Source organism: Rana temporaria, chromosome 4 (assembly GCF_905171775.1).
Source record: "Rana temporaria chromosome 4, aRanTem1.1, whole genome shotgun sequence".
Lineage (NCBI taxonomy): Eukaryota > Metazoa > Chordata > Amphibia > Anura > Ranidae > Rana > Rana temporaria.
In genome coordinates, this window is record NC_053492.1 from 198,083,559 (window position 1) to 198,100,439 (window position 16,881).

Sequence of the window (16,881 nt, forward strand, 5' to 3'; positions counted from 1 at the left end):
GTATGTTTCTTTTTCTGGTAATTAGAAAAAAAAGCTATCTTTTTGTGTTTTTCGTTTTTGTGCAGTCTTTAATGTCTGTCCAAATTTACATATGTTAATATACTTTGACCATACTATATTTTTTTCTAATTTAGTTTTAGATGAATGCCTTCTAAACACAACACACTGTGAACATAACTGTACCAGCTTTCTTGGTGGACACATTTGCAGCTGCAAGGATGGCTACAAAGTGAATGCTCTCAATAGCTCTAAATGTGATGGTAATGGCATTTGTGTTTTCATTTATCTTCACTGTCTGTTAGTAGGAACTCTCATTCTGGAAAGGGATGTTTGGAGTTAAATAGTTACATAGTAGTGGAGGTTGAAAAAAGACACAAGTCCATCAAGTCCAACATATGTGATTATATGTCAGTATTGCCTTGTATATCCCTGTATGTTGTGGTCCTTCAGGTGCTTATCTAATAGTTTATTGAAGCCATTGATGCCCCCTGCTGAGACCACTGCATGTGGAAGGGAATTCCACATTCTTGCCGCTCTTACAGTAAAGAACCCTCTAAGTAGTCTAAGGTTAAACCTCTTTTCTTCTCATTTTAATGAGTGGCCACGTGTCTTGTTAAACTCCTTTCCGCAAAAAAGATTTATCCCTTATGTGGGGTCACCAGTATGGTATTTGTAAATTGAAATCATATACCCTCTCAAGCGTCTCTTCTCCAGAGAGAATAAGTTCAGTGCTCGCAACCTTTCCTCATAACTAATATCCTCCAGACTCTTTATTAGCTTTGTTGCCCTTCTTTGTACTCGCTCCATTTCCAGTACATCCTTCCTGAGGACTGGTGCCCAGAACTGGACAGCCTACTCTAGGTGTGGCCGGACCAGAGTCTTGTAGAGCAGAAGAATTATCGTTTTATCTCTGGAGTTAATCCCCTTTTTAATGCATGTCAATATTCTGTTTGCTTTGTTAGCAGCAGTTTGGCATTGCATGCCATTTCTGAGCCTATCATCTACTAGGACCTCCAGGTCCTTTTCCATCCTAAAGAATAAGAGTTACTTTATATAAGTGTATACTTTGTAAATTAGAAACTGGATGTTCCAAATCTCATTCTTTTTTAATAAACACCCTTATGCTGAACAACCTTGGCAACCTTGGTAAAGAAAATCATAATAATGTAGAAAACATAATCTGTCTCCATGCATACAAACATATGTGTTTGTATGTGTTTAATCTATTTTAAGTTAATCATTATTTATTTTATACATTTATATGTATGCCAGTATATTATACAACTCTTTCTGTACAGAGAGCCAATTACAAGAGTGCAGGGTAGCTGGCAATGTAATGTCTCTAACACAGATATAAAGATGCATAACACACTATCAACGTTGATGGCAGTCAGTTAATAATATGGTGGTATGGTTTTGGAATATGGAAAGTGACCAGTCTCTACTCCCCTATAATGGTTATCTTGTTTGTGTAATTTCCCTATAGCGATCTCCTTTATAACTGGTCACTATATGTTAATATAGGTAAACATAAGAGCAGAGTATGATTTCTGTACACTGTATCCATTTTTAGATATTGATGAGTGCACCAATGCAACTTCTCCATGTGCTGTGAACGCCAATTGCATCAACTTACTAGGAAACTACACCTGCTATTGTATGCCAGGATACGAAGGTGATGGCTATCTACAGTGTACTGGTAAGCCAAATGCTTGTGTCTGCTTTTTTCACAATAAATGCTGTTTGCTGTTATTTTTCTATCTATCTATTTTGTCAATTAGCCACCTCTTTGGCCCCTTTAAAGATATTTTGTCTTTCTCCAGTGTAGAAACATTAAGATTAACCATGTGGGCTTCATTTAATTCAGGTTTTATATATTTTCTTAGCCAAGACAATATGGCACAGTTCATACTAGTTTTAAACTTGATTGCTAGTAAAATTTATAGTAAATGGATAGGGTTTTCCTGTGTATTTATTTATGACAGCCCAGTTGTAAATTGGCTTATCCTGGGATATTACATATCATGGACACTTTCAGTGTAAGTGCCGGCTGTCTACTTGCTACACAGAATCCTTAATACATTTATAATGAATGAATTATTAATTGGTGTTAAAGAGGTTTTCCAAATGTATACTTTCCACCTAGAAATGCAGAGTTGTTCTTCCTTCCTGCACATCCTTTTGGGAACTTAGGGCCAGATTCACAAAAGGGATACGACGGCGTATCTCCTGATACGCCGTCGTATCCCTGTTTCTATCTATGCGACTGATTCATAGAATCAGTTACGCATAGATATCCCTAAGATCCGACAGGTGTAATAGTTTTACACTGTCGGATCTTAGGATGCAGTACCGCGGCCGCCGCTGGGGGGAGTTTGCGTCGTAAACCAGCGTCGGGTATGCAAATTAGGAGTTACGGCGGATCCCCGACGGATTTTCGCGTTCGCTACGTCGCCGCTAGTCTAGTTTCCCGTCGCAAAGTTAGTCGTCGTTTTAGGTGCCCTAACTTTAGTCAGCAAACGTATTGCTGTCTAAAGTATGGCCGTTGTTCCCGCGTCGAAATTAAAAATTTAACGTCGTTTGCGTAACACGTCCGGGAATATGGAAGTACGCTACACGCGTCGCCGTTCGAAAAAATAACGTCACGGCATGCAAAGCACGGCGGGAGTTAGGAAACGGAGCATGCGCAGCAGGTCCGGCGCGGGAGCGCGCCTAATTTAAATGGCACACGCCCATTTGAATTGGCCCGCCTTGCGCCGGAGGCCGCGGGCGTAGTTTTCATCGCAAGTGCTTTGTGAATCAGGCACTTGCGATGAAAACTTGCGGCGGTGTAACGTATCTACGATACGTTACGCCGCCGCGATTCTACATGAATCTGGCCCTTAGTATTTCTAATACGAACCAAGTTGGATGAAAGATGAATTTCATTTAAAGTAGTGCTTCAGTTTTGTGATGAAAATACTACCCTTCGGGTGAACCATATACACAGCAAGAAGGCATTGATAGAGACCTTTAACTACTTCTGTTTTGTAAATAATACAAAATAGCTAGTGTAACAGTCATAACTTAGCCTTATACTAAATTAGAGTTTTCCTTCTTACTTTATGTCAGTAAAATCTATGTTCAGGAATTTATATTCTCCTATGCAATATTAATAGGTGCATCGTTTTGCTATTTTTTCTATTATAGTCTTTGTGTTCAGGGTCCTAAGAAACTTAAGAGGCACATCATGATAATTAAATTTTTCATTTTTTTGTAGCCATAAATATAACAACTGAAGCTCCAACTACTCCTCAACCTAACAATACAACAACGGAATATACAGGCACACCCTCAGGAAATGAGTCCTCTGTCACCACCCTAGTTCCTGTCACTAATGCCAGCAGTGTCACAACTGGTGCAAATGAAACTATTCAGAGCCCGAGCCCAACACTGCCTGTAAACCAGACCACAACAACAACCAACACAACTCTTAGCACCTCTGATGTAAATGTAACAGGTCAGGGAACAAGTCCAACAGGACCTACAAACCAGACTGTGATCACCACTGAAGCTCCAGTCACACATATAAGCACCCCTGATACCAATTCAACTGTTCAGAACCAAAGTACAACAATGCTACCAACAAACCAGACCACAGTTTCCACCCCAGTACCTGAAGCAAATACTACTTTAGTCACATCTACTGTAAATGTAACAAGCCAAACAGGACCTACAAACCACACTGTGATCACCACTGAAGCTCCAGTCACACATATAAGCACCCCTGATACCAATTCAACTGTTCAGAACCAAAGTACAACAATGCTACCAACAAAGCAGACCACAGTTTCCACCCCAGTACCTGAAGCAAATACTACTTTAGTCACATCTACTGTAAATGTAACAAGCCAAACAGGACCTACAAACCAGACTGTGATCACCACTGAAGCTCCAGTCACACATATAAGCACCCCTGATACAAATTCAACTGTTCAGAACCAAAGTACAACAATGCTACCAACAAACCAGACCACAGTTACCACCCCAGTACCTGAAGCAAATACTACTTTAGTCACATCTGCTGTAAATGTAACAAGTCCAACAGGACCTACAAACCAGACTGTGATCACCACTGAAGCTCCAGTCACACATATAAGCACCCCTGATATCAATTCAACTGTTCAGAGCCAAAGTACAACAATTCTACCAACAAACCAGACCACCGTTTCCACCCCAGTACCTGAAGCAAATACTACTTTAGTCACATCTACTGTAAATATAACAAGTCCAACAGGACCTACAAACCAGACTGTGATCACCACTGAAGCTCCAGTCACACATATAAGCACCCCTGATATCAATTCAACTGTTCAGAGCCAAAGTACAACAATGCTACCAACAAACCAGACCACAGTTACCACCCCAGTACCTGAAGCAAATACTACTTCAGTTACATCTGTAGTAAATGTAACAGTCCATGACACAACAGTACCTACAAACCAGACTACAACCACCACTGCAGCTGTTCAAAGTCCAAGTTCAACCACACATATAAACCAGAACACAGACACATTAGTTACACCACTGTCTACTAACAGCACATCTGTGAGCTCTACAACTGGATCAACAACAGCTATATCTATTACTGCTACTAATGCTACATCAACTCAAACACCATCATCTACTATCACAACTACAGCAAGAACAACAGCCACAACTAATGTGCCTACCACGAGTGGAAGTGCACCTGCAGGTAAAAGAAATGCTAGCAAAAGATACACATCAATGGAGAGGCTATATATATTTTGATCATATATACTTTTTATGTCAACTTTACTATTTAAAGCTGAACTCTGGCCTTACCTTTAGTCTTTCACAGTTTTACAGATTTCTGTCATGCACTGAACTGGCTTGCGTTATAGAACTTTTTAGCTTACTGTCAATGTTCCTCTCAATCATAGAGTCTCAGTACCACATGTATGTGTTACTTAGGTTGGTCTACATGCAAATGCAGTCTGCATAGGACCTTCCACTTCTCAAGATTGGCCTTCACTCACCAAGGCATTTTGATATTTGCATAACTCCTCCCAAGAGCCAGATCATTGCTTGCATCAAGGCTAAGGACTCTTGAGAAAAGTACCAGGGCAGAGTGCTATGATATTTTCATGAAGCTATTAGGGATGAGCTTCGGGTTCACACTGAACTAGAAGGCCCCGTACACACGACCAGTTTCCTCGGCAGAATTCAGCTTCCGACCGAGTTTCTGGCTGAATTCTGCCGAGGAAACTGGTCGTGTGTACACTTTCGGCCGAGGAAGCCGACGAGGAGCTCGGCGAGGAAATAGAGAACATGTTCTCTATTTCCTCGTTGTTCTATGGGAGCTCTCTCCCCGCCGAGCTCCTCGGCGGCTTCAGTGCTGAACTGGCCGAGGAACTCGATGTGTTTGGCACGTCGAGTTCCTCGGCCGTGTGTACGAGGCCGAATTCTTGTCTGAATTTTGCCTGTTTCATGTTTGGGGAACAGTGAACATAATAGGCTGTTCTTGGGCCAAACTTTCAGTTACATTTAGCAGTGGTAATTCTACTGCTGATAAATCCTATAACTTCCCATTCAGGCTGTTTTCTAGGAAACCACTGACTTCCTAGCAACCTCACGTGGCCCATTCAGCTGTCATCTGGGGACTCCCAGCTGACATGTGTATATAAACAAAGGGGAAAAGATGATGGCTGACATCATTGATCAAATGTGGCCACATTCATTAGTACATATCCCCCCCCCCCCAGGCAATGTCCAGTCCTCCATGTAATTTGTTTGACAATCTCTTGCCTGTACATCTTGAAAATGGCTGGTACTGATATTAAAGATCCAGCTCCTGTTGTCTTCAATTATGCTCAGAACTTCAGCACAGTTTGATGAACCTTCCACGAATTGAACAAAACCATTTGGGTCATCCCTATAAATTATGTACAGCCTTTTGTTTACCCTTCCCGCTAGCCATGATCTGCCTATGTTGCATAGAGACGCAAAGAAATCCAGCGTTCACTAGAATTAGGTATGTAATGAAAACAACATTAGCATATTAATGAGGGGGCAAAGGGAGGAACCAGGGAAGGCAAACAATAAGCAGAATACATTTCAGCTTTACCATACAAAATATACGAATAATGATATTGGCAATGTAAGGTGCACATTTGTCTCTTTTATTACACACCTTTCATCACAGTTAACATACTCATGAATATTAATATGATTTTGCATTGTAACATATTTTATTGTTACAGCTGTATACCTTTTTGATTATGGATCAAGTGTTGGTGATATTGCCTATGTATCAAGAAGGACAGATTTTACCTCTCCCTTGTTCCAGCCATTGATGGGATTCCCCTTTGGAAACCAAATAAGGAATTTCCTTTATGTGAGTTCTTATTGCTTAGTTTGATTATAATGTCAATGTGTATATATTGCTTTAGAACTACAACAATTGTATTGGTTTATTTTCTCTTTAGTACACAGACAATGGGCAAATCATCTTTCCATTATCAAGAAATAATATCTTCTCTTACCCAAATCCTCCAGTCAATGGATTCAGTACAGGTTTCACCTCCGCATCAATAGCTGTGTTTTGGAATGATGCAGATTTTTCCAAAAATGTGGGAACTACCTATTACCAAGTGAGTCTTACTAGATTTCATTAATGCTTTCATTCTTTGAATAGGATTTTTAAGCCTTAATTATATATACAATGTGTCATTTGTTACCATAAAATTCAATAAATACTTCTACAGCCATAGAAAATGTAAAAGGATGAGGATATTGTGCAAGAAAGCTTGATAGTATTTGAATAGTAACTCACACATATTTTCTAAATAACAGGAATATGATTCAAGAAATAACGCTGTAGTTGAAAGAGTCGAAGGCTTTATTAAGAATTATACAAAAACATCATACGCTGCTCAGTGGACATTGAAGATTACCTGGGAGAATGCTCCTGCTTATCCAGCAACTGCAAATGATGTCAAGGTAAATTGCATATAATAAATCTTACAGCGTGATAGCAATGGCTTTACTTCTGAAAGTGATTTTCTGTCATATTGTACACTTATAGACTAGCACATACCAGGCTGTGCTGACCACGGATGGATTTGTCTCCTATGTGCTGATGTTATATAAAGATGGTGGCATGAACTGGGATCTAACTACACGCTTCCCTAAACCATTGATGGGCTATTGTAGGTAAGGTTTGATTACTGATACTTTGTAAATACAAATCATGATGCTAAATGCTTCTAATTTAAAAATAAGGTCGGAATTTCTAGAAATTACTTAAAGGTTGAATGTAGGATATTTGTAGTTAGTTCATATTTTGAGTAATTATTGCAGTGTTAGGCCTAAATTAATTTATGCAATGGTTACATTTTTAAATGCTTAAAAATATTGTTGTATTAAATACAGAGATATGAAAATGAATAACCCGAGGGAACTTTGTATTTGACTTTCACTCACCATGAATCAGGGCTTGAGTATGTAATGAGAAAATATGACTTCTAATTAATGCATATATTAGACTATATATACCTATAAAACATTAAAACAAATATGATTAGATTATAAATATTATAAGTTTTACATAGATATCTTACAAAACTGAACTTGATATTAATTTTCCTTTTCTTTTTCTAGTGGCAACAGGGATTCATTTTTCAATAGCACCTTTATAAATAGCAATTCAGGTATGACCCATTAAAAATACGTTTGTCTGCAAGTCATGGCCACCTTAGGAAATGTTTTTTTAAGTTCAATTTTGAATAACTCCAAAAAATTAACATGTTATTAATAAAGGCCTTTTTTAATTGCCTGCACTGAGAATAAAAGAGAAATGGGCAGCAACACATTCAAATCAGGCTCTACTGCAGTGGCGGTGCGTCCATAGAGGGCGCAGGAGCGCCGCCCCCTCTCGCTCCTGCACTGCCACTGAAAAACAATACATAGATTCATGCATTGCATGAATCTATGTATTGTCGCCTCTGCCGCTGCCGCCCACTATTCAGATGACCGACCCCCTGGCGAGGGCCGGCCCCCTGGCGAGCGCCGGCCATCTGAATAACGGCGGCTGGTTGGCTGTGGAAGTGTCTATCAGAGGGCGGGACAACATTGAGGGATTATGGAGGAGGATCCCGAGGATGGCTGACTGAGAAAGGTAAGTGCCAGGCGGGGGGGTCAATCTGGCGGCATTTTAGGGGCAAACTGGCAGCAATTGATGGGCACAGTGGCGACAGTGGCATGGCACAGTGGCTGCATTTGGCATGGCACAGTGGCGACAATTGATGGGCACAGTGGCTGCAATTGGGATGACACAGTGGCGACAATTGATGGGCACAGTGGTGACAATGGCATGGCACAGTGGCTGCGTTTGGCATGGCACAGTGGCGACAATTGGTGGCACAGTGGCTGCGTTTGGCATGACACAGTAGCGACAATTTATGGGCACAGTGGCGACATTGGCATGGCACAGTGGCAACAATTGATGGCATGGCACAGTGGTGACAATTGATGGCACAGTGGCTGCGTTTGATGGCACTGCACAGTGGTGACAATTGATGGGCACAGTGGCTGCGTTTGATGGGCACAGTGGCTGCGTTTGATGGGCACAGTGGCGGCAATTGATGGGCACAGTGGCGGCAATTGATGGGCACAGTGGGGCTGCAATTGATGTTTTTTTTTTCGTTTGTTTGCTCCCCCCAAAAAATTTTGAGCACCAGCCGCCACTGCTCTACTGCACTGCCCAGTGCTGCCATACAGTATATTTACCTAACAAGAGTGCTTACAAAATAGAAGATCGCTGGATCTTCAATGTGTTGCTGCTGCTTCTTCATTGTTCAATCACGGGATTGGCTTGGGTTGGTTATTTTGCTTATCTACATTGTAAAAAAATTGAGGTCACTGGACCTGGCTGTTTCATTTTCTTCAAAGCTGGCCTGTATTGGTCATTTAGAAACATGTGTTCCCACTAACTTGCCTGTCACACAAATGAAGTGAAGGTGTAGTGAATCATATGTGCAGGGCAAAAATTCTGTTTTTGTATTTCTCTGTACATGACATTGATATCCAAAGTAAATATCGTTTCACTTTCCTAACTAAACATTCTCTAATCTTAAAGTAAAGCATTCCCACTGACTTGATATATATGATGTAATTCAAATGACAGATTGTCATAATAGACACAATTTTGTCATAATAGACATAATGGGCCAGATTCAGGTACAATTACGTTATTCCGCGACAGCGTAACGTATCCCATTTACGTTACACCGCCGCAGGTTTACAGCGTAAGTGCCTGATTCACAAAGCTCTTACCTGTAAACTTGCAGCGGTGTAACGTAAATCCGCTCAGCGCAAGTCCGCCTAATTCAAATGGGGCGGGCACCATTTAAATTAGTTGCGTTCCCACGCCGAGCGTACTGCGCATGCTCCGTCGGGTAAATTACCCGACGTGCATTGCGCTAAATGATGTCGCAAGGACGTCATTGGTTTTGGCATTAACGTTAATGGCTTCCAGCGCCATTCACGGACGACTTACGCAAACGACGTGAAATTTAAAATTTCGACGCGGGAACGACGGCCATACTTAACATTGCTTAGAACACCTAGGAGGTAGCCCTAATTTTACAACTCGTATCTTGACGAAAACTACGTAAATTTAGATCGACGGGCATCGCGGTTTTCGTGAATCGCCGTAACTAGTCATTTGCATATTCTACGCCAACCGCAATGGCCTCGCCACCTAGCGGCCGGCCTAGAATTGCATCCTAAGATCCGACGGTGTAAGTCAATTACACCTGTCGGATCTTAGGGCTATCTATGCGTAACTGATTCTATGAATCAGCCGCATAGTTAGGACAGGCGGATCACAGAGATACGACGGCGTATCAGGAGATACGACGGCGTATCAGGAGATACACCGTCGTATCTCTTTTGTGAATCTGGCCCAATATACCTAATCATATAAATCTTATTGAAACTAGTGATTTAAAAATAGAAATACAAAAAAAAAGTTGTGCTGCATAGTTTTTTATTTTATAAAACATTGTCCTTACTTTTGAGTTTAAACTTAGTTAAAACAGAACAGAAAAAAATGCTAGAAGGCACAGTTATGTTCGTAGATCTCTTCTTTCCCCCCCAAAAACATACCTGCTACATCTGTTAGATACTAAAGAGTGAAGTCTGGTGCAAGGATATTGTAACTCCATCTTGAAACCCCATTGTATATACCAGCATTTCCTTATTCAGTTCCATAACAAGCATTTTATACTGGGGATATGCTATTAGTAAATGTTCATCTGTCTATTGTATCAATTAATTATCTACTAATGTAGTGCCTATTTGTTATATTTATAAGGATTACGTGTCTGTTTTTATCCAGTATAAAATTGCTCTTTCTCTATTTGCAGATTTGCAAGGTCTCAAATTATATTTGCTGAACAGTACACATCTGGATAACAGTCGTATGAATTGCCTGAACTGGTACAATGCTCAGCCGTCACCATCATCGTGGAATTCAGGCTTGCTCTCTTGTCCTTGCTTATACAGACAAGGGATCTCCGATTTCCGGTTTAGAACAACAAAAGCAGGTACAGAATGTATTTTTAGTACCAAAGTTATAAAATTAAACTGGATGTGATTATTACTTTGGGCAACTACAAACGTTCACTAGAATTATGATTTACATTTGTAAATGGAAATGCAGCATATATAAATGTTGGTTGAAAACATAGAGGATTAAACATTTAGGTTCACAATAATCATGGGATTAATATAATAGTTAATAATCGGGGCCATTAACTCTTAGGCCGCGTACACACGATAGGTTAAACCGATGAGAACGGTCTGATGGGCCGCTTTCATCGGTCCAAACCGATCATGTGTGGGTCCCATCGGTTATTTACCCATAGGTTAAAAAAAGCAATCTTGTTTTAAATATAACCGATGGATACCTAACCGATAGAAAAAAAAACGATCGTTTGTAGGCACGTCACACATGCTCAGAATCAAGTTGACGCATGCTTGGAAGCATTGAACTTTTTTCAGCACGTCGTTGTGTTTTACGTTACCGCGTTCTGACACAATCGTTTTTTTTAACCGATGGTGTGTAGGCACGACTGACCATCAGTCAGCTTCATCGGTTAACCGATGAAAACGGTCCATCAGACCGTTTTAATCGGATGGACCAAATGTGTGTACAGGGCTTTATTAGTTATGATAACACCCGGAAGTAAGGAAGTATGCCTTTTGGAGTCATTTAGATTTTCCTTTTTCTTTTTGCCAAAAAAAGCTACTTTCCTCACCTTTTGCTTTAATTTCCCATCTTTCCTGTCCATTCTGCATCTATGTCCCTTTACCTTCTTTACATTCACATCTCTTTACTTTCCACATCCCTTGATATCCTCGATTTTGGTTCATCTTTCCTCTTCGTTTGCCTCCTTATTCCCCATTGTTCATCCCTTTGCCCTTTCCTGACATTCCTTTCAACCCCTGCCCCATTTGCCCTCCTTCTTTCCTTTCCTTTTTCTTTAAATTGCGGTCCCTTCTCCTTTCCATTTCTCGTTGTTCTTCTCTTTCCCCTTTCTTTCTAGCTCTTAAGCCTCGTACACACGGCCGAGGAACTCGACGTGCCAAACACATCGAGTTCCTCGGCCAGTTCAGCACTGAAGCCGCCGAGGAGCTCGGCGGGACGAGAGCTCCCATAGAACAACGAGGAAATAGAGAACATGTTCTCTATTTCCTCGCCGAGCTCCTCGTCGGCTTCCTCGGCCGAAAGTGTACACACGACCAGTTTCCTCGGCAGAATTCAGCCAGAAACTCGGTCGGAAGCTGAATTCTGCCGAGGAAACTGGTCGTGTGTACGAGGCCTTACACTTTTCATTCCCCATCTTTCTTCTCTTCTCCTTTCTTTCCATTGCTATACTTTCTCCTTTCCATTACTTCATTGTTCTTCTCTTTACCCCTTATTCCTAGTTTTTTTTTTTACTTTACAATCCCTATTTCTCCATATTTATTCTCTTTCACTTTTAATTCCTTTGTTGTTCCTTGCAATTTCCTATTTTCTTCTTTTTTCTTTCAATTGATTTGCCTTTCAATTCCCCATTTTTGTTTTATGTTCCTTATTTATTTGTATTTGTTTGCTTTTCCCTTTGCTTCTAATTATCCATTATTCTATTACAAGTTTAAGGCGTTAAGAATGTATAAATCATACGTAAAGTATATTTAAAACAAAGACTGTGTTATTACATTATAAGCACTGGCCTTATTCAATAAAAGACCAGCATTTTATTTAGTAAGTACTGTAACCTATAGCGACCAACCATAATTTCCTTGCTAAAGTCAGACTAGTTGCTGAGCTTAAAAATTAGCACTATGCTCCTTGTACTCTTTACTAAATGAAAGAAGTTTGTCTGTTTATGTCAAATTGGATTTTTAGCTGAAGGCCTACAGCATTGTAATTTAGGCAATATGACTACCTTTTGAGTATTTCTAATGTTGTTATCATGTATTTGGGACTTATAGGTGGGAGCAGCACAATCAGCTTGCTCCGCAGCACATCTCCAAATCGATTTAATGCTGGTATAAGGTGTGTGTACTACCGGAAGAATCAGTTCCTAGAAGGGTTTCAAGAAAGGGCTTGGATCTCCGCATCTTTAAAACCTGGTAAGTGAAAATACTGGGGTTCATTTACTAAAGTTAAAGCAAAAGTGCTCTTAGCAAAGTGAAGCTGTAATTCCATCAGCCATTTAAATATATGCAAGGAAATTTTTTTTTTATATAAATATATGCAAAGGACACGAGTGAATATTCAAAATGAACAAAGCTCATCTTTATTTCAGGAAGGTTTGAAACACTCCTTTAGTAACTCAATTCCATAGCCAAGCATAGAAACAGTGATTATTTACAGATAGTTAATGAAAAAAAAAATATTTTTACTGAATACACTTTTTGAGGTATTACTTTAAAGTGTAACTCTATGCAATACTTTTTGATAGAGTTGGCAAGGGTTTGTCCCCATCAGGGATATTTCTCTTCACATTATCACCAAAACAGAAAATAAAAGGGATGTTCTCTTCTCTGAGGACAAAGCTACAATAAAAACAATTTTTATTAGCAGACATTTTCTTTCACTTTCTGTTTACTGACAATGGTATCAGCTGGACAAGAAGCATGGGCAAATCTCCACGATGGGGTCTAAGCCAGCAATAAAAACCCCAATGGAGGGTCCAACCCCTCTTTGCTCTATTACAATTAAAAGAAGAAAATGTCTGGAGCTACACCTTATGATTTACAGTGCAGTACACACAGCTTAGATACCCTCTCTGCTGATTTATTTTTGGGGAAAGTGAACCATACTTACCTTAATCCTGACTTCTGCATGCAGTCTAGGCAACAATGCCTTCATGCTTCTTATGGTGAGATCATGGGTATGCTAAATAATCTTAAATTTTGCAATCTTGTTTTTTCATCATACCGGAGCCTTTTCTTGCTAAATTTGGATTACTCAGCATTTGCAGGGATCTTACAGGAAGGAGTATGAGGGCACCCCCTGCAGTGCAGAAGCTGGGGGTACAGTGAGTATATTTACTTTTCCCCCCATGGTTTTTATTTTTTCCTTTAATGCAGTAATTTCTCATGAGGGAGGAACCATGAGGTTAAATGGACCTTGTTTGTTAGTGCAAGGTCCGCTTTAATTCACTGTCTATTGTATAACCATGTCTATTGGATGAACTATGATTATCAGTTTAGCAGGAAGCAGACTAGTATATGTAATGGGCAAATATGGCTGACAAGTTATACATTTGCCATGAGCTAATTAACCAATAAAGGCATATGTGAGTTCATTTACATTCAAATGGTCAGAATACCAACCTATTCAATTTCCCATTTGTTGTCTAGTTGCTACTTAACTTTACATATAAATCCACAAAAATAGCCTAAATCATTGGCACTCAGCTATTTTATCCAATCTTTATTCTGATTTGTATAATATAGACAAACCATCCACTACCCCCCCCCCCATTAAAACTAACCGAGTGTCAATAATTTAGTCTGATTTTGTAGATCTACAGTTGTACATACAGCTCTACAAACTGAGCTGCAAGTGCAAAATGTTTTGCAATAATGCAAAAAAATGAAATGAGAAATTTAGCACATTGTGTTATCTTATCAGCATGATGCTGGTCATATTCACGTACATATGTTTAAAAAGTTTACAGATTCTTAAGTCCTCAGAAAGTCAGTTTTCAGTTTTCAGTTTTCAGTTTTCATGTTTAACACACTTTTCTCCTTAGACCCTGAACTGGATGCTTTTGACACATGCTGCAATGGAGTGGATGATCCCCAGTTTTGCTCTATGTACATGCAGAAGAGATTCCCAATCAACTGCCGTAATTACAGACCTTTAGTCCCTGGTAAACTATTTACTTTTTTTTTTCTACAGTCAATAAAAACTAATATAAGTGTACATTATAGTAAAGACTTGCCTTATTTTTCTCAAAACAAAAAACATTTTACAGGATGGATGTTTGGAGATCCTCATATCACAACCCTAGATGGTCTCAGTTATACTTTCAACGGACTTGGAGATTTCGCACTTGTGAATGCATCAGCTGAAAATATCACCTTCATTCTACAAGGACGTACAGTGCGGACTGGCACTGCACAGGCTACCAACTTTGCAGGATTTGCTGTACAGTACACCTCCAGTAGTGCCAGTGTTACAGTAAGTTCCATTCAAAGGACAATTGTCATATTTCAGCTTAAATAAATAAATAAATATTAGACATGACTTAGTGATGCCCTAAAGCAGAAAATCAAGAACAACAAAAATTCTAATAATACTGTGCTGAAAGTGTATACTAGAATTTGTTAAAGATGTAGAAACTTTTCCGACAAAAAATAAATAAAAAAATGTATTTTATATATATTAGGTTTCTATTTGCACTCTGAACTGAATGACGCTAAAAGAGCATATACAAGTACATTAATGCTGATTTATTAAAAGAGTTGCAAATCTTTATGTAAATATTCACTTTAATTTTCCAACTGCAAGATCCTGTTTACTTATTTAATGTCTGGATAATTGAAGTGAATATTTACACAATTTTATTGTAGGAAGATTCTCAGCTCTTTTAGCAAATCAGCCTCTATATGAATTCAATTTGTATATGTTTTATTATTTGTGTGATTTAGTAATTGCTTAAATAAGCTGTGTTGCTCTTTGGACTTCATGCATGTTTTGTGCATTTATACTGAATAAGTTCAAATTGTTATAGAGACTGTCAGAAGACCAAAAAAATTGCAGGCATTTAAAAATGTATGCACATACCTGCAGTGACCTTGAAAACCTTGAAAACCTTGTAATTATGGCCAAATACTCAAAATACTGGTGTGTTTTGACAGTCCAAAGCTGCAACACTTTTTGGTACTATGGGACGCATCGGTGCTATGGTGGTGGTGAGACTGCTCTATGTATTGTGTTACATTCTGTATTGGTCGGCCCTGAGACTGGGGAATAGTCTCCATGCAGTGCACATAGAGCCCAATTGCTCGGCTATCAGCCCTGACCTCATCTGACAATCAATGTCCTTTTGACAGAGACTGCTACAATGCATCATATGGTATTACACCAATACCTAATTGGACACTAGGGGCCAGATTCACAAAAGGGATACGCAGGCATATCTGCTGATACGCCGTCGTATCCCTGGGCCAGATTCACAAAAGGGATACGCAGGCGTATCTACTGATACGCCGTCGTATCCCTGTTTCTATCTATGCGGCTGATTCATAGAATCAGTTACGCATAGATATCCCTAAGATCCCACATGTGTAATTGTTAGGATGCAGTACCCCGGCCGCCGCTGGGGGGAGTTCTCGTCGTAAACCAGCGTCGGGTATGCAAATTAGCACTTACGGAGATCCACAAAGCTTTTTCCCTTTGTTAAGTCGCCGTAAGTGTTAGTTTGCCGTCGCAAAGATAGGGTACCTTTTACAAAGTGTAAAGTTAGTACACCATGTAAAAGTGTACCCGTATTTCCCGCGTCGCTGTCAAATTTTTTTAAAAAATATTTTTTTCCCGGCGCAACTCTTTTTTTCCCGACGCAACTTTTTTTTACCCGTCGCGATTCACAAAACCTCGGCGCATGGTAACTTCACGCAAAGCACGTCAGGAAATTTGCATCGGGAGCATGCGCAGTACGTCCAGCGCGGGAGCGCGCCTAATTTAAATGGGACTCGCCCCATTTGAATTGGCCCGCCTTGCGCCGGCCGGATTTAGGATACACCGCCGCAAATTTCCAGCTAAGTGCTTTGTGGATCGGGCACTAACTTGGAAAAATTGCGGCGGTGTAACTTAAATCGGAAAAATTAAGTTGCACCCGGGCTACGTGAATCTGGCCCTAGGTGCCTTAGGTGATCTACACTGTCTTTCATTACCTGCCTTCACCCGACACACTTTACTGACCCAATCCTGTTCCGTTGGACACATTAAGCACAGTTGGATCTAATATGGCTGTATAGCCTCCAATTACTTTTATTTTCTGAAGCCATTGTTATCATCAGTGTATGATGGTGTGTATGGGTGTATGTGCAGCTGCTTGATCCCTGGTTAGACAACGTTGTCTCTTTTTAACCCTTTTATAGTTGGTGTTGGTTTCACTTATTGCCTAATCATTTTTGTATTTTGTGAGTTTTTCAAATAAAGCTGCTTAAATTGACCATAGTGTCCCATCTATGTAACTTACTTGGAAGCCTCTTCCTTTTGTATATGCCGGAGATGGTCACAGGGACTGCGCTGTATACATTAATGTATTGTATAGTGAACGGTCTTACAGCAGGGACAGTTCTACAATACTA

The 16,881-nt window shown here is 39.9% G+C and overlaps 1 protein-coding gene across 21 annotated transcripts in view; it reads left to right on the forward strand.

Moving 5' to 3' along the window:
* LOC120936883 (mucin-4-like) overlaps nt 1-16,881 on the forward strand; it is a 162,004-nt gene that overhangs the window by 70,368 nt on the left and 74,755 nt on the right. For 18 of the 21 annotated variants that reach the window (XM_040349644.1, XM_040349628.1, XM_040349631.1 and 15 more), the window contains exons 35-46: nt 135-260; nt 1,574-1,699; nt 3,260-4,735; nt 6,264-6,397; nt 6,489-6,653; nt 6,856-7,002; nt 7,088-7,215; nt 7,663-7,712; nt 10,431-10,610; nt 12,544-12,684; nt 14,316-14,435; nt 14,541-14,746. In XM_040349644.1, the coding sequence (XP_040205578.1) occupies nt 135-260; nt 1,574-1,699; nt 3,260-4,735; nt 6,264-6,397; nt 6,489-6,653; nt 6,856-7,002; nt 7,088-7,215; nt 7,663-7,712; nt 10,431-10,610; nt 12,544-12,684; nt 14,316-14,435; nt 14,541-14,746 (2,999 nt within the window). The remainder of the gene's footprint in view (nt 1-134; nt 261-1,573; nt 1,700-3,259; nt 4,736-6,263; nt 6,398-6,488; nt 6,654-6,855; nt 7,003-7,087; nt 7,216-7,662; nt 7,713-10,430; nt 10,611-12,543; nt 12,685-14,315; nt 14,436-14,540; nt 14,747-16,881) is intronic. The other 3 variants (XM_040349643.1, XM_040349639.1, XM_040349638.1) reach the window with 3 other exon arrangements.